Source organism: Ruditapes philippinarum, unplaced genomic scaffold, assembly GCF_026571515.1.
Source record: "Ruditapes philippinarum isolate M1 unplaced genomic scaffold, ASM2657151v2 ctg9586_1_1_1_1, whole genome shotgun sequence".
In the NCBI taxonomy this organism is placed as follows: Eukaryota; Metazoa; Mollusca; class Bivalvia; order Venerida; family Veneridae; genus Ruditapes; species Ruditapes philippinarum.
Genome location: NW_026864518.1, coordinates 1 through 24,230, shown reverse-complemented (window position 1 = coordinate 24,230; position 24,230 = coordinate 1). Strand labels below are relative to the sequence as shown.

Sequence of the window (24,230 nt, the reverse complement as noted above, 5' to 3'; positions counted from 1 at the left end):
GTGATTTTTGTGCAGGTCTGTACCCTGACCCAATCTATATCCATCACTTACTTTCGAAATCACTTAACTAGAGCTTACCTATAGTTTTTACACTTTGATTCATGATATTGGGTTGCTGGATCTTTGTTGTGCATTAATATCCACAGAAGCACAAGGGTATTTTTACTTTGCGGAATGGAACGAAATGAAACACAACAAACATTGGAACCCCACACAGGGCACAGCATTTTTTTTACTATCATGTGTTTCCTAAATGAATGGTTCACACTTTTTGCAGTTATTAAATATTTATTATTTATAAAAACGGAAAAACGACAAGAAAAAATATGAGTCGACAATCTAAATATTTTTTCGGCAATATCAGACCTCTTTTATATCAGACACTCCTTATAAATAATTAAACTTCTAAAAAATATTAATAATCATCGTAAATAAATTGAATTTAAAACGTGTTTGTTAAATATGATTTGAAATTACATGCACTAATTAGTCTGAAAACACTATCACAGTCTGTCCATCTATCCTTTATTTTTTAAATATTAACCTATATCGTCCATGTTTTAGACATGGTTGTAAAAAGGCGCTCATTATGAATAAAGTAAACAAAAACGATATATTCAGGATTTTAGGTTTGACACCTTTAACAAAGTTGTCAGAAGGTAAACTATAATTTGTTGAATTATATAAAGTATATATAATGTCACTTTCTTACCTGTTTTAAAAAAATCACATAAAAGTCCTATTTGCAATATGATTTCGCGATGTGTGATAGAATAACTTTGACATGATTTGTAAATTTGTTATATAAAAATGAGTTCTATTAACTGTTTAACTCTTTCTTTTGCTTCTCTTCAAGTATGCTCACTTTTTGATCTGAAATAATATAATGTTAGGAATATCTTCTGACTTCATGATTTATTTAAAATGAATTTTAGCATTCTGTTGGAGAGATAACTCTGACGCATAGATAACCCCGACACTTGATAAATATAAGTTTTATAGCTTTGTTTTTCAACAAAAAAAGCATATGGTCACCTAGTAGTATAGGAGCAGGACAGAATTTGATGATTTTTTGTAGGTTGGTAAACTTTTAAATGTTTTTCAATTAACCGAAACTTTTCGTTGGCAAAACTGCTTCAAAACGTTCCTTTTACTAAATTAAGTCAAGTCAAGTCAAGTAAATTTTATTTATAAGTCGGATACATCAACAATAAACATAAGCTCTGATGAGCTTTTTACACCGACTACAATAATATAAAACACATGTTTAAGATATGATAAATGACGAAAATGGTTATGATAAAATAAGACAAATAGCATTGCATTAACAACATGAGTAGACAAACAACACTATACTAGCATTCATCAGTAGCATACAAACGTAAGAGGTAATACATATTAGATCTAATAAAAAAAAACATTAATATACATACTAAAGGTTAAGATCACACATCACAGCTTATATAAAACACACAAACATTTAAGCAGAGGAACATCAGGCATACATGCACACAATAAAATGCATAGACAAACCAACTTATAAAAAGAGCAAATTATATATAAATAAATAAAACATGGTTAGGACTACAGACTTCCCGAAAGTTAAAAAAAACTGTCAGACATTCGGTCTGACAAACCATGAAAACCTGTCGGACCGAAACGAAATCTGTCAGACCAAATAAAATTGATCAAAATCAAAGAAAAGCTTGTGTTTGTATTTCTAAGACACTTTTTGTTTTTAATTTTTTCACCGTAAAAATCGGCACATTCCGTACAGTGCATTTTGGATTTTTCATCTCCTCCCTGTTATACACCAACGATTCATGGTCCTGCTTCCATTTTTCATTAAATTTTGTCTCAGGCCTATTCTTTTCATCCTTTTATTGCTGTTCTGCGCGCTCCTCTGACGTAGATTTTCGTTTTTCCCAGGTTTGGCAGCTTTAGCGACGCCATTTCCTATACATATGGCTTGGATAAAAGCCGGACATTCGGACCGATCCAGATTAAAAAATCGTCGGACCTGATCAAAAATTATCGGACATGTCCGTCGGACCGACGTATTTCGGGAAGTCTGGGACTAAGCAATAGAATGACAAGGTTAAAATATGCATAATGAACATCAATCCTGACATTAACATACACACAAACATTCAAGTTATACATGTATATAAAAGATGATACATAGCACATAGAAAATAGAAATAAATCTATTACAATAAAAGCACACAAAAGCATAGCACATAAAAATAGAAATAAATCTATCACATTAAAAGCACACAAAAGCAGCTCATATAAGATAATTAGAACAAGCACAGTGATAAAACAAATGCAAAGCAAAAGTAACTAAAAACTTGAAACATCCAGCATGTCGCTGCCAACATTTTGGTTTTTTTCTTTTTTGATGATGTACATGCGTTATGTGGTATTACATGAAGTACAGGAGCAGTTCTCCCCTTGCCAAGTATTTATCAATGATCTAAAATGGTTAAAAGATGAAGTTTGTCTAAAATTATCTGGAAGTTGATTCCAAAGTTTGGCAGCGGCATACCGGAAAGATTTCTTACCATATCTGTCAGTTCTTGGTAAAGGTACCTCAACAATATTGGTGTGTCTAAAATTATATTTCGAATGCTTAAGATGTAGTAAATCATTTAAATAAACAGGAGACATATTATTTAGAATTTTGTATGTTTCTAAAGCAATTGCTCTTAATCTCCTAACTTTCAAAGAAATAAGGCCAGACTTCTCAAGTAGTTGATCATAGTTACTGTTAAAATCATCATAAATAAATCTCAAAGCTCTTTCCTGAATTTTTTCTATTTTCCTAGTGTTTGATTCATTGGTAAAATGCCAAGTAAGAGGACAATAATTAAAGTTTGACATGACAAAAGAGTAGTATATTGTGAGTCTGCTTAACCTATTAAGATGTTTACCAATTCTCTTTAGTACATTCAGTTGTTTAGAGGCTTTCCTACATATATTTGACACATGTGAATTAAAATTTAACATAAAATCTAAGTTTACACCAAGCAGCTTTACTTATGAGGTAGTTAGAAATGTATTGTCCAGAGGTCACTGACTTGGGAAATATTTTTGAAAACTTGTTTTTACATCAACAACAAATAGATAAAACATATGAGATGTAAAAATAAATTAATGATGCTGATTTTCTTGTCATTTTTTACTTAAAGATTTAAGTGTCGACTTTATCTACTGTTGAGGGGTAAAAAGACCATGTTTTGTATACCCCATTCAGGACCTTAAAGAAGTACCAATTCTCAATTCTTCAAAAAAAAAAAAAAAATTCTCATGTTCATACATAATTTTTCAAGTGTAATGTAAAGTCTTTGAACTGAACTTTATTTAGGTGTTTCAATATTTAAAATATACAGGAAGATAATTAAGATATTACAAAAAGTATGTGATTTAGTGTCGGAGTTATCTCTCCGACCAGTATAGATTACTATGCTAGTCATCATCAGAATTGATTGTTAAGCAGCATGATGTAGATGTGATATGAGGACTATGAATTATTTCAATGAAATTGTGTCATTTTTTGCTCGACTATACGAAGTATATGGAGAGCTGTCCTACTCGCCCCGGCGTCGGCGTCCACTTCCAGATTTTAGATTAAAGTTTTGGTGCAGTAAAATATTTTTCACTATAACTTTGTCATTTCTTAAGGTATCAACTTCAAACTTCAAATATATGTTCCTTATCATCAACCACATCTTATGTGACAAGGTTCATAACTCTAGCACCAATATTTTCAGATTTATCTCCCCTTGAACTTAGAATTTTCTTTAAAAAATACTATTTTTTACTGTTACTTCTTTATTTCTTAAGGGATCAACCTCATACTTCAAATATATGTACCTTATCATCATCCCCATCTTATGTGACAAGGTTCATAACTCTAGCACCAATATTTTCAGATTTATCTCCCTTTGAACTTAGAATTTTCCATAAAAAATATTATTTTTTACTGTTACTTATTTATTTCTAAAGGGATCAACTTCATACTTCAAATATATTTACGTTATCATCATCATCCACATCTTATGTGACAAGGTTCATAACTCTAGCACCAATATTGCAAGAATTATCTCCCCATAAACTTAGATTTTTTTACTAGAAAAATGTTATTTTTTATTATAGCTTTTTTTTTTTTAAATTTAAGGTATCTACCCCTAACTTCAAATACTTATTCCTTATCATCAATTACATTTTATGTGACAATGTTCATAACTCTTGAAGCAATATTTACAGATTTATCTCTCTTTGAACTTAGGATTTTCTTTAAGAAATATAATAACTTCTTTACTTTTTCAAACTTCAAATATATATTTCTTATCATTACACAAATGTTGTGTGGCAAGGTGCATAACTCTAGCATGACTATTTCTAGAATTATTCCCCTTGATCTTGGAATTTATGTTAACAAATGTTATTTTTTTACTATAACTTCTTAATACATAATTATACATAATTGATTTTTCTTTCATAGTTTTGTCCTCCTTACTGCGTCCAGTATTTTATTAGTCGAGCTTCGCTGTCTCCTGTGACAGCGCTTGTTTTCCATCTACTGACAGTAATTTTGTATTTTAGTATACATATGTCCAGTTTGTGAATGTTAAGGGAGCTGGGATTTTCAAATATGTACTGAGAATAAATTATGTAAATGTATTATAGTTTTGCATGTCAGTAGCAGTGTACCTGTCTATTCTAGGAGTGGGGATGGGGGGATTCACTCATATTTTTTAGTATTCCCCCTTATTTTTTCAGAGGCAGGGGGAGGGGGGATATTTACATAGAGAAAGAAGGAAAAAAATCAACTACATTTATAAGTTCTCACCTATCAATAAAAGTCCACCGTTTTTCGAATCCTTAGACCTAGAATAGACACTGCAGTAGTTGAAATCATGGAAATGCCAGTTGACTACCTCATATTGCCAAATAAACATTTGATCACTTGCAAAAATCTGCAAGTAGAAAATCTTGCTAAATTCTAACCCTGGACATGTACATTGTAGTTGACAATTAAAAATCACCTACTTACTGATCCTTTATTTATGGGACTGTGATCAGAAACAAGCCTTTATTTTTTGAACTTGTAATTTTTAATATGTTATTACAAATTGCAGAATGGGTGACATCTGTATTTGACTCAAACTTCGTAGATGCTGAAGATATTGATGAAGAAGTATTTCAAGATACAGATCATAGTACGCTGGTTGATGCATTAAAGAGTCTTTTACCATGTCTTGACCTCTGGATTGAAAACGAATCAGAGGAATGTAAGTATTTTTCTGTCTGAAAGAGTAAACCCTGTAATCAGGGTGTTTGGTTTACAGAATTTATTTTAGTTAGATTGTGTAGGAAGCTATAAGCTTATAGACACATTTTCGAATCTGTTCCTTGAACCAACCTGAACCAGTACTGCGTAATGAGTGTAAAGTTTCTAGCTCATGGAAACAATGACCTGCCCCTGATGGGGTATGAACCCGTGCAGCTAGCAATCATTATATTACTAGTCCGACATGTAAACCGCTTGGCCATGCCGCCACAACCTGGAGTCAAAGCAGGGTGTTTTAAGGCATATTTAACAGCCTATATATATTCATATTGTCTATTTTAAAGCTTTTTTTTCAATATTCTTAACAAAATTTCCCAATTCAAACAGTTGTGCTTAAGATGTATACTGTTTTTCTCTAGGCTTTTTCTTATTAGAAGAGAAAATGTCATTATTTAATGCTTTATATTACCTGTATGACAGTATCTAATATAAGTCATTTAAACCATGAATTTAAAGAACAATTTTACATAACTCATATTTATCATTATGCTCAATAAATGCAGTTTTATAATTTAAGGTTTGTGGGTATCATATTTATCATTATGCTCAATAAATGCAGTTTTATAATTTAAGGTTTGTGGGTATGCCTGACTGAGAATGATATATCATTGAAGGCAATTGTAGTGTTTTTGGCTCACCTGATTATTGTTGGTCACAAGGTAACTATAAACTCTTGTAATATTTGTTGTTTTCTTGCATTTAGACCTCTTGATATTAAATAGTTATTATTCATTATAAAATGATAATTTTTGTATTGAATGTATGGTCCACCTGCTAATATCTCAAAGGGGATAGCATTGGATTTGTAAACGGCGGGTCACTCAGTGGTGAGATCCTTTGGCAAAACGATACAGTTTACCAGTTAATTAGAATCTATATACAGTGAAGTTAATATCAATTATGGATCTCAGAGAACATTAACTCTTAAATAACTCTTGCATGGATTTTTAGCTCACCTTGCACAAAGTGCAGGTGAGCTTTTAGGATGGCCAACCAAATGGCGTCCGTCGTCAGTCGTCCGTCAACATTTTAAATATTCTAAGGACATCTTCTATGATACCGCAAGGCCAATGTTAATGAAACTTGGCAGGAATACTCTTTGTATGAAGCTCTATCAAGATTGTTCAAAGAATTCCATTTCATGCAGAACTCTGGTTGCCATGGCAACCGAAAGAAAAATCTTTAAATATCTTCTTTTAAAGAACCGTAAGAGCTAGAGCTTAGATATTTGGCATGAAACATCTTCTAATGAGTGTCTACCAAGTTTGTTCAAATAAAAGCCCTAGGGTCAAAATTGGCCCGGCCCCAGGGGGTCATTGATTTTCCCTATATGCATATAGTAAAAACTTAAAAAATCTTCTTTTAAAGAACCCAAAGAGCTAGAGCTAAGATATTTGGCATGAAACATCTTCTAGTGAGTGTCTACCAAGTTTGTTCAAATAAAAGCCCTGGGGTCAAAATTGGCCCCGGCCCGGGGGGTCATTGATTTTCCCTATATGCATAAAGTAAAAACTTAAAAAATCTTCTTTTAAAGAACTGTAAAAGCTAGAGCTTAGATATTTGGCATGAAACATCTTCTAGTGAATGTCTACCAAGTTTGTTCAAATAAAAGCCCTGGGGTCAAAATTGGCCCCGCCCCAGGGGGTCATTGATTTTCCCTATATGCATATAGTAAAAACTTAAAAAATCTTCTTTTAAAGAACCCAAAGAGCTAGAGCTAAGATATTTAGCATGAAACATCTTCTAATGAGTGTCTACCAAGTTTGTTCAAATAAAAGCCCTGGGGTCAAAATTGGCCCTGCCCCAGGGGGTCATTGATTTTCCCTATATGCATATAGTAAAAACTTAAAAAATATTCTTTTAAAGAACCCAAAGAGCTAGAGCTTAGATATTTGGCATGAAACATCTTCTAATGAGTGTCTACCAAGTTTGTTCAAATAAAAGCCCTGGGGTCAAAATTGGCCCCGCCCCAGGGGGTCATTGATTTTCCCTATATGCATATAGTAAAAACTTAAAAAATCTTCTTTTAAAGAACCCAAAGAGCTAGAGCTAAGATATTTAGCATGAAACATCTTCTAATGAGTGTCTACCAAGTTTGTTCAAATAAAAGCCCTGGGGTCAAAATTGGCCCTGCCCCAGGGGGTCATTGATTTTCCCAATATGCATATAGTAAAAACTTAAAAAATCTTCTTTTAAAGAACTCAAAGAGCTAGAGCTAAGATATTTAGCATCAAACATGTTCTAATGGGTGTCTACCAAGTATGTTCAAATAAAAGCCCTGGGGTCAAAACTGGCCCCGCCCCGGGGGTCATTGATTTTCCTTATATGTGTATAGCAAAAACTTAAAAATCTTCGTTGAAAAATCCCAAATAGTTTGAGTTTAGATGTTATACATGAAACATTTTTAAGTAAATATCTACAAAGTTTGTTCAAATAAAAGCCCGGGGGTCAAAACTGGCCCTGCCCCAGAGGTGTCATTGTTTTTAACTATATGTGTGTATTAAAAACTTAAAAAATCTTCTTTTAAAAAACCCAATGAGCTAGAACTTAGATGTTTAGCATGAAACATCTTCTTATGGGTGTCTACCAAGTCTGTTCAAATAAAAGCCCTTGGGTAAAAATTGGCCCGGGGGGGGGGGCTATATACATGTGAGCGACCTCAGGGCCATCATGGCCCTCTTGTTACAATTACAGTTTGTCTTTACACTAAAAGTTAAAAAACATAGTTTGGTTTTATAGAAAAAGTGTACTTGCATTTACAGAAATCAGCAGATGTATCACAGAAAGAGTTGGGTATCCTAGCAGGACGTACATATTGTAAACTGTCACAAGTACAGGGAAGCTGGTCCTACTTCATATTTCAACTTGAAGTCTATCAGAAAACTATAGATTACCTCAAACAGTTTATTGTCCTTGGTAACCAATTTATTATTTTATAATATTGGCTATGTATTTCCATATTAATATTTTTATATTATTGATGTAACTGATATCATAATTTTATAAAATAAATGTTGATTTTTTAGTTTGATAGATCAGTAATGAAACAGTCGCATATAATTGACAAATATTTCCACATGTGAAATGCTTATAATTATATGCATTGCCTTTTTGTAAATATATAAGCTCAGGGCTCGACATTAACGGTTGTCCGACTGCCCGGGACAACTAAAAGTTTGGTCCGTGCTAGTTATTTTGCAAAGCACTTGTCCGACAGGGCAAGTGAAAATAAAGAACGCCATTGACAAAATGCATGAACAAAATTAATAGAAACAAACATCTTTTCATTTATAGACATCTGTAAAACAAAAAAAAACCATGAATCATTATCAATACTGTGAATACACTACCGTCATGTATATTTGTTGATATAGGAAACGGAAGCAAAAATATGAGCATGCGCCGCGGTAAGGTAATTCCCCGTTCTAATAATAGACTATATTTTATTTTGTACAAGGTAATTTCCAGTCATGCTGTCGTTTTGATGCGTGCATGTTAAGATATCATTAAAAATATGTAAATAATCGTATTGATCTTTAAATATAATTGTTAAATAAAGATTTTGCATTAAAAATGATTTATTTTTTAGCTCACCTGTCACAAAGTGACAGGGTGAGCTTTTGTGATCGCTTTTCGTCCGGCGTCCGTCCGTCGTCCGTCCGTAAACTTTTGCTTTAAATGACATCTCCTCATAAACCACTGAGCCAATTTCATCCAAACTTCACAGGAATGTTCCTTTGGTGGTCACCTTTAAAAATTGTTCAAAGAATTTAATTCTATGCAGAACTCTGGTTGCCATGGCAACCGAAAGAAAAATCTTTAAATATCTTCTTTTAAACAACCCAAAGAGCTAGAGCTTAGATATTTGGCATGAAACATCTTCTAGTAAGCGTCTACCAAGTTTGTTAAAATAAAAGCCCTGGGGTCAAAATTGGCCCCGCCCCAGGGGGTCATTGATTTTCCCTATATGCATATAGTAAAAACTTAAAAAATCTTCTTTTAAAGAACCATAAGAGCTAGAGCTTAGATATTTGGCATGAAACATCTTCTAGTGAGTGTCTACCAAGTTTGTTCAAATAAAAGCCCTGGGGTCAAAATTGGCCCCGCCCCAGGGGGTCATTGATTTTCCCTATATGCATATAGTAAAAACTTAAAAAATCTTCTTTTAAAGAACCCAAAGAGCTTGAGCTAAGATATTAAGCATGAAACATCTTGTAGTGAGTGTCTACCAAGTTTGTTCAAATTAAAGCCCTGGGGTCAAAATTGGCCCCACCCCGGGGGGTCATTGATTTTCCCTATATGCATATAGTAAAAACTTAAAAAATCTTCTTTTAAAGAACCCAAAGAGCTAGAGCTTAGATATTTGGCATGAAACATCTTCTAGTGAATGTCTATCAAGTTTGTTCAAATTAAAACCCTTGGGTAAAAATTGACCCCGCTCCAGGGGGTCATTGATTTTCCCTATATGCATATAGTAAAAACTTAAAAAATCTTCTTTTAAAGAACCCAAAGAGCTAGAGCTAAGATATTTGGCATGAAACATCTTCTAGTGAATGTCTACCAAGTTTGTTCAAATAAAAGCCCTGGGGTCAAAATTGGCCCCGCCCCAGGGGGTCATTGATTTTCCCTATATGCATATAGTAAAAACTTAAAAAATCTTCTTTTAAAGAACCCAAAGAGCTAGAGCTAAGATATTTGGCATGAAACATCTTCTAGTGAATGTCTACCAAGTTTGTTCAAATGAAAGCCCTTGGGTCAAAATTGACCCCGCCCCAGGGGGTCATAGATTTTCCCTATATGCATGTAGTAAAAACTTAAAAAATCTTCTTTTAAAGAACCCAAAGAGCTAGAGCTAAGATATTTAGCATGAAACATCTTCTTATAAGTGTCTACCAAGTTTGTTCAAATAAAAGCCCTGGGGTCAAAATTGGCCCCGCCCCAGGGGGTCATTGATTTTTTTCTATATGCATATAGTATAAACTTAAAAAATCTTCTTTTAAAGAACTCAAAGAGCTGAGAGCTAAGATATTTAGCATGAAACATGTTCTAATTGGTGTCTACCAAGTATGTTCAAATAAAAGCCCTGGGGTCAAAACTGGCCCCGCCGGGTGGGGGGGGGTCATTGATTTTCCTTATATGTGTATAGCAAAAACTTAAAAAAATCTTCTTTGAAAAAACCAAAATAGCTAGAGTTTAGATATTAAGCATGAAACATCTTTAAGTAAATATCTACAAAGTTTGTTCAAATAAAAGCCTGTGGGTCAAAACTGGCCCTGCCCCAGGGGTGTCATTGTTTTTAACTATATGTGTATAGTAAAAACTTTAAAAATCTTCTTTTAAAAAACCCAATGAGCTAGAAATTAGAGTTTAGCATGAAACATCTTCTTATGGGTGTCTACCAAGTCTGTTCAAATAAACAAATAAAAGCCCTTGGGTAAAAAAAAATTGGCCCGGGGGTGGGGGGGGGGGCCTATATACAGGTGAGCGACCTCAGGGCCATTATGGCCCTCTTGTTTATCTAATACAATGTAACATAGTCAATGAAAACTCGTTTACGGCTGTTGACATCAATTCGTCGTCTGTAAAATATAAAAAATAAAATGTCCTTATTCAAATTTGGGTTTTCATCGTCTAAAGACGACAATGGTGGGACAGGGAAGGAAAAAAATTACATTACCTAATACAAGAAGTATTAATGTATGAGCTTGTTTGTCTTTTCTGATTTATACATTTTTACCATTTTTAGGTCAGGACAAGTAAGTCTTAGGTCAGGGCAAGTAGTTTTGAAAACTACTTGCCCGACAGGACAACCTGATTCAAAAGAAAATGTCTAGGCCTGAAGCTGAAGACTTTCCAAACTGTTTAACAATTCCTAATTTAATCTTGAAATTTCCAAAATATGCATAGAGTTTCTCCAACCAGCCCAGCATCCTGCACATACATAGTATATAACTTTTTATGAAAAACTTCATTTATTACCATATTACATATAAAGTTAATGTTTAAATAGATTTGTTGAATACTTGCAATATTTCTAATTGTTACCAGGCTAAATTTCCTTATGTAAAAAGTAGGGGTTGGTAAAAACAAGTCAAATAATCACTGATGTGATTATAAGTTATAACCGAATGAAACTAGATAAAATGTAACTAAATGAAACTAGACAAAATGTAACAAATGAAACTAGACAAAATGAATCGAAATGAAACTAGATAAAATGTAACCAAATGGAAAGTGATGCAATGCAATATCTCATTAATGATAATAACATGTGTAATATTTTGTAAAACATTTGTACTTTAAATAAGCTACTGGATTTAATATTTGATGCTCAATCACAGCACACAGAACAAAACATTATCTTAATAAAATATTTTCTTTTATCCTGACTGTGGTCTCATCTGTAATGTTATCTGCTTTGGTATTGTTGTCATTTGATCTTAACATTTAGTGGTGTCAACCATTCTGTCAGTTCAGTTGTCAACATTTCATGTTCATCTGTTTCCAAGAAAAAGTCAAGCAATAATGATAGCTGTGTCATTGTTGTCGTGTAAAAATTTTAATGTAGCCCATGATTCAAATATTTTAAGTTATCAACTTGAAACTTTGAATACTTGTTTATCTTGACAAGGTGCAGTTGTTAGACTGGGGCATAATTCTGAAAACTTTATTTTGGGAGTTATGTCCCATTTGTAACTTAGTATTTTTCACAAAGTGGTTATTTTAAGAGATTAGCATTAACATCACGTGAGTATTTCAAACATTTGGAATAATCAAGTGATTTATGTTAAGACGAAAAGGTGACTATGGTTACATTCTTATTTTTATAAATAATTGATTACAACCCAATTTCTAGCTATGGAAAATTGATTTCTTTTGTAGCATTTCAAAACAACACGCTTCCTCTGGCCACATAGCTATATTTAAATGTACTAAAAAGAAATAAAGATTAAGAAGATGTAAATTATTCTTTGTAATGGATGAAAATGTAAACAAATTCCATTATGTAAAACAATATGGGGGAAATCTTGGGGGATCAACTTCAAGGGCCAGTGAATCTTGTGCAAAGGATTTGGGTCAGGATTTGAAAATTTTCTATTTTTGGAGCTTCTCATCCCGCTCAGAGATCGAAAATTTCATTTGTCCGCTGGTAATTATGAGTAGAATATAAGTGAACTCGATGCAGGATGAGTAGAAAAAAGTTGCCTGCATATTGGATTTAGAAGCTACTCATCCAGCAAGACGAGTGACTCTGAAAATTTCAATGCCTGCCTCTGTAATAAAAGTCTCTCCTCAAGCTTGAGCAGTGCATCAGCCTGCAGTACTGTTTGTCTATCCTTGTTTAGGATGAAGATTAGGAAGTGTAATTAACTTTAATACCACAATGTTCGTTTTTTTTTATATCAGGTTCATCCAAGTCAACTAAGAGGAAGAGAAAGAGTTTAACTCCTGCTAAAGGAAAGAGAAGTTCAAAATCTAGACACAAACAGAAAAGTACTGACACATCAATTGAGGTAATGAGTGTTTACCTATTGTTGTAACTGTGAATTCGTTTGATATTTTGGGTCAAATTTTTAATACCTTATAAATGTTTTTTTGCTGGGGTGACTTTATTTCTGCATATTCTGCGGTAAGTTTCAGTACAGCAGAAATAAAAAGCGCAGAATATATTTCTCCATGTTTTAGATTTTAACCTGTTACGATATGAGTCCTACATTACCTGTGCCTTCCAAAGTAATAACGAATAACAGATAATAACGGTTGACAGGTCATTGAGCTGTATAAAACTGCTGTTGGCTTAGTATGTAATCTGTGTTTGTAAGGATGCACTTTTGTTAATTATGTCAATTTATGAGTAAAGATATTTTTCACATGTCATTTCACACTTCCAATGAATACTTTTCTATTGTGATATATTCCCACAAAATGCACTTACTGCTTACAGCCCATAGATTAAAGTGTCATGAAGGCTGTAAAATTGAGCCTAAAGCTTGACTTTATTGTAGTTCCATCATGACCACAGTGTAATTGTATGATGAGTCGGAGAATTTAAATTATGTTTTGTCTATTATAAAGAATGTGCTGCAGAAATAAAAATATTACAAAATTTTGAAAAGTTGGAGTCAGAGGCTTGCATAATATGATTTTATTCAACTTGTTCAGTAAATTTAGTTTTAAACATACACTCATTTAATATCTTCTATGACTATATATTACAGATGATTTTAAATCATTTTGAACTATATTATGTCAGGATTTTGATGGCAGTCTGGATGCAGACAGCAGAGATGACGATAATGAATTGGCTCCGCAAGAAATTGCCAGTCTCCGGAAAAATCTACATGCTCTCCTTGTTGTAAGATATTACATCTTTTTTTGTCCAATTTTTGTTCAAAGCAACTGTAATTTAAAAACAAAAGTGAAAGATTATGCTTGAAGCCTTGAACAAGAGTTAATTCACTAACAGATTTATTTTACAATTGGACAAAATTGAGATCAATTATTTGTAAAATTTAATGCCTAAATGCAGTACACAATATAACATCAAATGAATTTGAAATCAAGTTTGTGTAGCAGTTCAGATCTAAAAAAAAAAAGCTTTGGATATTACAATTCCAGTACTATTTTGATATTATGAACAATATTGTTTAAATGTTCTGTTAAAAAAAGCACTGTCTGTACATTATTTTACATTCTGTTATTTGAAGATTTTCATAACATGTTTAATAGTAAATTTTCATGTAGCTGCTCATTTTAAGATGTTTTTTTTTACTAAAAGATATATAGCTTGGATGATAAATTCCAGAAAGACACTACATGTACTCTGGAAAGTGAAAAAGATCATAAATAACTATCTTTTGCACAAAGTTTTTCAATCTACAGTTTAAACTTTACATATAACCTATGTTATCTATTACATCTTTCAGGATGTTGTTGCCTTCCTTGAGAAGTTTTCACTACGTCAGGCAGTGTCCATGGCATACTACAGTGTGGAGATTATTACCCCTTTGACAAGACACGAGACAGAAACGTTTGATGGAAATTTTGATTCTAGGTATTTTATCTGTTTTTTTATGGTCCTGTTTTATTGAATACATGTATCTGCTAATACAATGAAGAGTGTTGAAAAATATTTTACAGCTACAATTGTAATGTATTTTAATTAGGAACAGTGCAATCATTGATTACATATTATAAATCACATATCCTACTATAGTTTATACAAATATTTTTCAGTGTGTCAAGGTCACGGCAGTCCATTCCAGCGCTAGCATATAAGGTGAGTTATTTTCTTATTTAAAGTAGGACACATTACAGAAAGGCTTTTGTGGCGGAGTGGTTAAGGTCATTGACTTCAAACCACTTGCCCATCACCCGTGTGTTTGAATACTGATAGACTTTCAATTCTTTCATGTGAGGAAGCTATCCAACTAGCAAAGGTGCCACTTTTTGCCTGAAATAATGCATGGAAGGGCACCTGATGTCTTCCTCCACCAGGAAAGCTTGAAAGTCGCCATATAACTTATACTGTGTTGGTGCAATTTAAAACCAAAAAGAAAAGAAAGAATGTAATAATTTTTTAAAAATTATTTCATCCTCTTTTTATTATAGGGTTAACGCACGTTTTTCAGTGTTATAACGTCGCAGAGTCCCGAGGAATGGTTGGTGCCCTACATGTAGCTTGGTAAAGCGACGGCTAGGCTCTAACAGTTCCAAGGGACTCTGCAGACATTATTACATGGAAAAAAAATGTGCGTTGACACTATTATAGCATACAATTTTATACCACATTGATATAGGCCTATTTAATACAGAATAAATACATAAAATCCCGAGGGAAAACGGTTCGCACTTGGACAGTATTTATCCAATTCACGTTGTTTTGGCAGCATGTTTTACGTGTGCGTTTAATTTTTACAGGGCCAACAACTTACATATCAAATACAAATCAAATGTTCAGAGCCAAACAAAATGTTGAATTTTAATTAATTTAACAAAGCTTTATTAATAAAGAAAGAACTCTATCCAAGACAAGGTATGACAGGAGAGAGTTTCTTATAAGTTTTAAGCTTTCTACTCAATCCTGAATGCAATTTATATATTGTAATTTTGTCTGTAAATATTGATGAAGAAATAAATATTGTTTAAACCAAAGTATGACCCTCAGAAATTCGAATTCGAGGGTAAACGATTGGGGACATTTAGTACTAGATTTGTGACTTGACATCAGAACCGTTTTTGAAAGCACAAGTTCATACAAAACTGGCACTGAACGTTATTCTCGCAAAGAAGTACTAGTATAAAGTGTATTTATCAAAGTAAACAACAAGAAAACAACATTTTCTCATATTAATTTTGTGTTATCTTGTTTTCTAAGTTAATTGGAGGGTTAAACTGAATGACAGGTATTTGTTTACCTTGACAACTGTCTGTTAGAAAGGACAACAACCAAGATTAGCGGCGATGTCTATATGCCGTATTTCCGGCATGGGTACTTGAATGCTGTTCGCCTTTATGCTAGTGAGGCCCTTGATTCAATATAACAAGAGCGCATGACTCTGGCAAATAGGCCAAATTGTCATTTTTTGTTTGTTTACTGGGTCCTGTATGTATTGTGCATAGGTAAAAACGGGCTATAACAGGAGCGTGTGTCTTTGTTAACACATGGTTTTGGCCCCGTTAAAACATGGGCAAAAGAGGGAAAAATAGCTGTTTTTATGCTATAATGTGGCATAAAGGACATTTGTGTTGAGAAGATAATATTAACTTTATAACTTTATTATCTGTAACGTTTGCCTTACATATCAAAATACATGTACATGTAACTTGAGGCAATGTATAAATATGTGAGTACAAGAATTCATATAGTGTTTAAATATTTGTTTAATGTATATAAATAAATCAAATACATGTACATGTAAATGATTTCTCTGAATGAATAATGGTTTGTGTGATCAATCTTTCTAAAATAAAATATTAAAAAAAAAATCTCCCTCCATGAAATTTATATGATCTACAGTGTCTTTTATTGTGCCATAATGGAAATAATCTATAATATTGTTCATCTTTGTAACCCTGAAAACTTTTCTTTGTTTTGAAGATGGAATTTAAGTGACTTTTAATTTTCCAAAGTTTCTCTAATATGATAAATGCTAAGTTAAGCTCAGCATAGTGTTTTCATATGTTCCAAGGTAGTTCAATAATTCCTGTTTCTTCAATTGTGTCAGAGTTTTTCTTAGTATAAACAGTTTATGTTCATCACCAGTCGTGTCTTTCATCTTCCATTTCTCCAGCATCATCACCGCGGCAACTGTATTGTCTGTCGTCTGCTTTTCAATCTGCTGTATTTCAGTACGATTTAGTTTTAAATATTTAGCAACATTTTTCCAGTCGTTTTCAATCCCATGTCCAATTGTTTGTATGACTTCATCTGTTATGAGATAACCCATTCTTATACCTCACAGCTTGCAAATGTTAAAACATTTTTTTAAAAATGAAATAAATTATGCAAGACACTGATGTACTTTTGTGATTATTCACTTGTCTTTTTCTTCTTGTTTCTCCTGAAATTTAATAAACACAATTTATCACACACCCGTGCCGATTTTGCGACTCCGTATATATGGTATTGCACGGCCGTGCATATATTTTGACGTGACGTCATTAGCGTAATACAAACATAGTGTAAAGACGCGCTAAATGTTAGCGTTATACTATAGGCGCGTCAATGAAAAATGACTCTTATTTCACTTTAAATGGTCTTTACTTTGGGTATGTGATAAATAGAATATTAAATTCGTGTAAGTTCATTACTGAATTTATTGCACTCGTTGAATAAAATAATATTATGCTCGCCAGAGGCTCGCATAATATAATTTTATTCAACTCGTGTAATAAATTCAGTATTGAACTTACACTCATTCAATATCCTCTATTTAATGAATATAGTCAGGTGAGCCTACACACCTGTGTCTTTCAACTATCATCTGCTCAATATCTGTGCTTTGATAATCCATATTAGAAAGTTTCAGTTAACTTAATGACAAGTCAGTCACATCAAATCTTGACCTTGAACCACTTGCTCCCATTAATGTGAGTTTGACTCCAAAAACAGACAATTTCTGTGATAATAGTAAATCATTTACTTAAAATCTGGACAGCTATTATTCAAGATGTCAGTGATTTTCTTGCTTATATAACAGACTCCGATAAAAGGCCTTTTCCAAATTTAAATTTTCTTTAAAATCATGCAGTTTTTCCAAAAATCTGAACTTAAACCTACATTTTTACTTCCAAAATTAGCAAATTTAGTGATAATTTTTCCCAAAATCAAGAGGCTAAGGCCTCTTCCAAATTAAGTGAGAAAAATCACTGGATGTCATTTTAAGCTTGTTTATTTTGAAGAAAATGTTGAGCTATTCTGATCATTGTGTTGTCATGGTTGCCGTTGCTGTGCAAAAACTTTAGTGTAGAATTTTCAAGGTATCATCATGAAACTTGGAATTCTTAATTATAAGTTCTTCATGATAAGATACAGTTGTTAGACAAGGGGCATAATTCTGAAATTAATATTTTATGGATTATGGCCCTTTTTAATTTACAATTTTTGTCAAAATTGCATATTAAGTAGAATGATCACAGTGAATTCATTATTACAGCTAGTTCTCAAGTTTTATTGTTTTTATTTCCACTAATTATTTTCATTCAAACACTTATAATTAAAATAGAACTCGAAAAGGTTAAAAAAAAACATTATAAAATTTAATATAAATACCTTTTTTTCATAAAGTTTGAACATTAATTAAATCCTTCCTATCTGAAAATTTCACAATTTTATAACAGTTTTCAGCTCAGTGTCTACCTTAAGTATTAAGTCCATAATAGTGTTATAAAACATTCCTGTAACATAAGATGGATAAATTCCTCCAATTAAACTTCAATAATGTTTTCAGTAATTGGTATTTAAAATGTTGACAGATTTTCTTTTCATGTTGTTTAATAGTATCTGTTTATAATCACAACACAAGCAATGTTTCCCCACCCGGTATCATTTTCAAAATGGAATATTAATTGACAAACCACCTGTAATTTTATACCATTGCATTTCTGGTCTGAAGATTTCAGTCATTGATAGTGGATTGCTTCACTAGTAAAACTGAAAATTGATATTTTTAAATGAATTAATATTTGAATTAATTATTCTTGATTTTTACCCAATAATTGCTGAACAGTATCAAATTACCTACATTGTTCTATATTGTATCACTAAACATTTTGAGTAAATTGAAAAAAAAACCACATGAACTTTAATAAAAACTTGCCATTACTAATTAATGTAAATGTAGAGCTTGAAATATCGCAAGCTATACTGCTCTACAAATGAATCTGTACATTTCCACCTTCTGTAAATTTTTTGATATATCAGTGTTGTTATTTGTTTTAAAAGTTGTATTACATTTAAAGTTTGTTTTATCATATATCCATTAATATTCCTTGTGTATCATGCTCTGTCAGTTTATAATGGAGAACTGAAATAATTAAGATGCCTAAAAACTGTCATTGATTCAAGGCAAGGCATATCAATGATATATATCGATATCTGGTGACAAATATCAATGATACACCAATATATCGATAATTACCTAAAATTACTTGACTTTCATTCACTTTCATACTTTAAAGTTTTCAGTTGAAAACATGTTTTTTTCAGTGTCTTGTTTATAAATACCCATTGCATGATTTTTTTCATCCAGACCATTTTTTGCCATCATTGCTTTGAAATATTTCCACTATGTAACAACAGATAATGTTAGACATGGACACTTGTTTCTCTATATGTTTTGGGTGAATGTTCCTAATTTCTAGATATTTAATATATAAAGTCAAAATTATTTTTTGATTTTTGAAATGTGTATCGATTATTGATCAACAGAAAAATATCAACAATACATTGATATTGTCTCTAACAATGACAGCTCTTCATACATGTTCTTTACAGTATTGGTTCTCTGTGACAAGTTGTAATGAAAAATCTAAGCTAAATTTAGATATGAATATTAACTTTTTCGGTAGTATTTCTGTTCAGTGTAGTAACTAGCACTAGTCTTGTTCTATTTGTACAATTAAATGTTTACTTAAATACTTATTTTTAGTGAAGATTTAAATCCTTAAATATTTAAACTACATGTTTGTCCACCTTATAAAAGCAGAAAAAAGAATATATAGGTGTTATTTATTTTAAATGTTTTCATTGTATAGATTGCTGAAATACAAATTAATGAATTTTTTTTTGAATTTTTTTTTACCCTTGAGGTTTCAGGGTCAGACATAATACACATGTATTAGATTTAAGGCATAGTTGTGGTACATATATTTAAATCACTTTTAAAGCCAATTTAATCAAAACTGTTGCTAATAGTATTTTAACATTTTAAGTATGGGTTAAAGTTTATTAGTACATATTTACAAAATTAAATTGGTCAGGCGCGGTACAACCGGCTTAGTGTTTTAAATTTTTTTTTTTATAACCAGTCGATTTACTAGACTGATTAACAGTTTGCTGATTAACCAATTGAAAGTAAATGTGTTACGATTCATTTGAAATACTGCAGTCCTATTGGACAAAAAAATAATTTCAAACACTAAGTGAAATTACTACATTGTTTAAGATGATAAAAAGAAAATTGCTAGTCATAAAAAAAGGGGTTGACTGCACATGATGATTTAAATATAAATATACATCAAGAATTGTATTCATAGTCAAGACAAATTGGTTAAAGGACATGCATGCGACAAATAATTTATTGTAAAACAATTTAAGGTGCTTTTCACGTAATGTGCATTACCTCCCCTTGTCATTCAACATTATTATATTCTTTAAAGATTAGAAAAAAATCTAACATTTTTAAACTAATATTTTTTTAGATATTCGTTCTCTCTTTTCAATTATATGTAATGAATAATGTCCCCCAAATGACTGCCACTATTGTCAAGCAAGTTTTATATTATCAAAAAATTCAGAACATAATTATTGTATTACATAAATATGATAAAGATTTGCATTATAATAATAGAATAATTAAAGGTTTGTTAAATTTCCAGAATTTTCTTATGGTACCATGATCAAGCTAAAATCTACCAATTTTAAAGGCTTATGTTGTTGCCAAAAAAAATAATTTATAAATATGTGCGTAATAATATGTAATTGGGGATTGTGCCTCAGTATAGATGAGGGGCCTCCGTGGCCGAGTGGTTAAGGTCGCTGACTTGAGATCACAGGTCCCTCACCGCTGTAGGTTCGATCCTCACTCGGGTCGAAATCTTTCATGTGAGGAAGCCATCCAGCTGGCTTACGGAAGGTCGGTGGTTCTACCCAGGTTCCCGCTCGTGCCTGAAATAATGCCCGGAGGGGCACCTGGGGTCTTCCTCCACCAATAAAAGCTGGAAAAAATCGACGAAAAAATCTCGGCGGGACGCTCTAGGATGGCCCGACTTGAGTGTACGGTCGCCCATATGGGCTTTCCGGCGGCGACCTTAAATAAACGCATTAAAAAAAACAACAACAAAAAACTCAGTATAGAATTGTTCACTGATAGGAAACAGACAGGTAGCTATTAGTGGTGTCCTTAGGGTTCAGTTCCAGCATGATAGCACATTCTTTTCACCCTGTGATAGTTATGTTTTTTATGCCCCCACAATGTGGGAGCATATAGCGTTGCACTTGTCCGTCCGTCCGTCAATCCGTCAGTCAGTCAGTCTGTCCGTCCGTCAGTCCGTCCGTCCGTACGTCCCGAAATCTTGTGAACGCAACTCCTCTTAAACCGGATAGCAGATTTTGCTTAAACTTACAGGGATGATCAACCTTAATGTGTAGATGGTAGTAAAGGAAGGAATTTTCGCTGCGACCAAATTTAACAGAATTATGGCCCTTTGTTGATTTTTTCACTAGATACTATGTAGAAATTTTGTGAACGCAACTCCTCTTAAACCGGATGGCAGATTTTGTTTAAACTTACAGGGATGAACAACCTTAATGTGTAGATGGTAGTAAAGGAAGGAATTTTAGCTGCGACCAAATTTAACAGAATTATGGCCCTTTGTTGATTTTTTTACTATATACTATGTGGAAATTTTGTGAACGCAATTCCTCTTAAACCGGATGGCAGATTTTGCTTAAACTTCCAGGGATTAACAAACTTAATGTGTAGATGGTAGTAAAGGAAGGAATTTTTGCTGCAACCAAATTTAACAGAATTATGGCCCTTTGTTGATTTTTAGATTTCAACTTGTGGCACATGTAGTCCAAAAAATATTGGACCTAGAGTCTTAAGATTGACAGAACAGTGGTGTGTGGGGGCATCCGTGTCCTATGGACACATTTCTAGTTATACTTAAAAGTTTATAAATGTAAATGTTTATAAATGAGAAGATTTGTGTTTGTGTAGCTACAGTGTTTATGGTTATTTTAACAATTTGCATTTCAGTGTCTACAAGCCTTGTGTGGTCAACACCATGGTCATGTCAGATCAATCATTAACTCTGTAAGTTGTCATTTGATGTTTTATTTATTAACTATGTCTATTGGAATAAATGTGGTCAATGATTGAAGTTTCATCTTTGAAATATTGTAATTTATTTTTATTATTTTTTATATGCTTCTTAAAAATTCACATTTATAGTAATCGTGCTGTATTTTCAACAAATATTACAATTATCTCATTAGATTATGTTATTTTTTATTTTATTTTTTTTTTTGGGGGGGGGGGGGGGGGGTTGAAACTATATTTATTGCGTAAAATGTCTCAAAATTAAGTGTTTAAATTCTCAAATCAGGCTTATAATAGCTCAATAAATGTAAATTTTAGATTAAATTCTGATCTATCTTTCATATTGTCTTTTATATATTTTTCTGTTTTAAGTGCCTGTGTTGATAATGTAAGAATTTCAAATTTTATGTTCACTATGTTTTATTTGTATGATGTTTTCAGGTTTTTAAGCACCTGATGCCAAATTTAGTTATGTTGGTAGATATGAAACCTGTTCAAACAGTAACAAAACAAATCACAGTGACACAGGACCATGCAGCCAACTTTGTCTGGTAAAGTTTTCCCTAATTCTTAAAGCTAGTTCTATCAGTTCTATCTGGTACAGTATAGTACAGTTTCCTATATACATTTGTAGCTGGCAATTTTACAATGAGAAGGTCATTCAGGACCAATATTGTCTTTTGAATTCTCTACATGATAGACTAATTTTGCTTTCAATGTAGAAGAATGATTTAATTTTTGGAATTTCAGTGTAAAACAGTATAAAATCTTGTCTAACTACTGATCAAAGGCTGTATTTACTTAAAGTGTAATTTGCTTGTTTTACAATTTTGTGACTAAGTGCTAAGTACAAAGTGTATATGCACAGAAATTTTTTATTGCTATCATTTTAAATTTGAAAATACCCGAATAATTAAATTCATTTGAAAATTGCTATTATGCATAAAAAAGATGTTTACATATTCAAGTTTATAGGAAATTTCATTCATTGAAGTTAATTTTTTTTATAATTTTAGTATTTTGATAAAGCAATGTGGAGAGAAAGCACTGGAGAATGTTCGAACACTGATACAACATATGTGTGTGGAGGTGACTGATCGTGCAGAGTATCGAACCCGGGTCACTCAAACTATTGTTGGAATAACAAAGGAAATGCCCAATGAAAGTTACAGCAAACTTGTGAGATGGTTTCACAAACTCTCTAGGAATACCCAGGTATTTTTGATATTCTGTACATGTACAGTAAACTCCAACTGTATCGATATCGCTTGTAATGATATATCGGTTATATCGATACGTTTGTCTTGGTCCCTGCCAACTTCCATTATAACCTAACGGAAGCATCCTCGCATATATCGATATCGCATGTATCGATATTTCGGATATATCGATGTGGATTTTCAACCCCAACGCACATATATTACCTCTTAAAACGATAATTTGCTGCACAAGTTTGTTGTGGAAGAGCGGTCTCGGTCCGCTTGTTTTAATGCATAAATATCTGCTCGATTAAATACAATGACGCGGAACATGTTCTTGACAAACGTATGACACGTGAGAAAAGATCTATTCTATTGTTTGTTGATAATTGCCCGGCCCATCCGAAAATCGAGGGATTAAAAGCTGTAAAACTGTTGTTTTTCCCACCTAACACTACATCTAAGTTACAGCCCTGTGATCAAGGGATTATCTTTTCATTCAAAAGGCATTACAGGTCACGTGTCCTTGACCATATTATTTCATGTCTAGACAAACATATCGATAAACAGATTAACATTCTAAAAGCCATACAATGGTTTTATGCGGCACGGAAAGATGTAACACCGACGTGTATCCAGAATTGTTTTAGAAAGGCTGGATTTATGAATCAAGCACAGCATGAAATGAATGCGACCCCGCAGGGGCATGTTTCCGATTCGTCTGACACAGACGAGTTTGAGGACGATGACATTCCGCTGGCTGAATTGGCATCGAAATGGAATCGCCTTAGAGTATTCAGTGACATAGACAAAAACATTTCTTTTGATGATTACATAAATGCCGATGAGAATGTTGTCTCCGTTGAGCAGAAGTCCGATAGCGATATAATAGCGGAGGTACAGCAAAAATTGAAACCCGCAGAAACCCTGTCGCAGAGTGACGAAGAGAGTGACTCTGAGACTGTTGATGACCCCCACCCACCATGAATGAGTTTCTTAATGCTATAGACACTTGCAGACGCTTTGTTCTTTCTAAGTCTGATTTGTGTGATTCTGTTTTCGGATGTTTACATGAACTTGAGAAATTTTCAGTTGAAATAAGGGAAAGCCAAAAAGCAGACAAAATTA

The 24,230-nt window shown here is 32.8% G+C and overlaps 1 protein-coding gene across 1 annotated transcript; it reads left to right on the top strand.

Moving 5' to 3' along the window:
• Window positions 1-564: 564 nt before the first annotated feature.
• On the top strand, window positions 565-24,089 carry LOC132725893 (condensin-2 complex subunit D3-like). Its single transcript, XM_060711083.1, has 12 exons — window positions 565-659; window positions 5,145-5,297; window positions 5,930-6,015; window positions 8,119-8,272; window positions 12,764-12,870; window positions 13,611-13,712; window positions 14,284-14,411; window positions 14,594-14,636; window positions 21,841-21,897; window positions 22,345-22,454; window positions 22,920-23,118; window positions 23,673-24,089. The coding sequence occupies exons 1-12, from the start codon at window positions 590-592 to the stop codon at window positions 24,087-24,089; spliced, it is 1,626 nt and encodes a 541-aa protein (XP_060567066.1). The 5' UTR covers window positions 565-589.
• The last annotated feature ends 141 nt before the right edge of the window (window positions 24,090-24,230 follow it).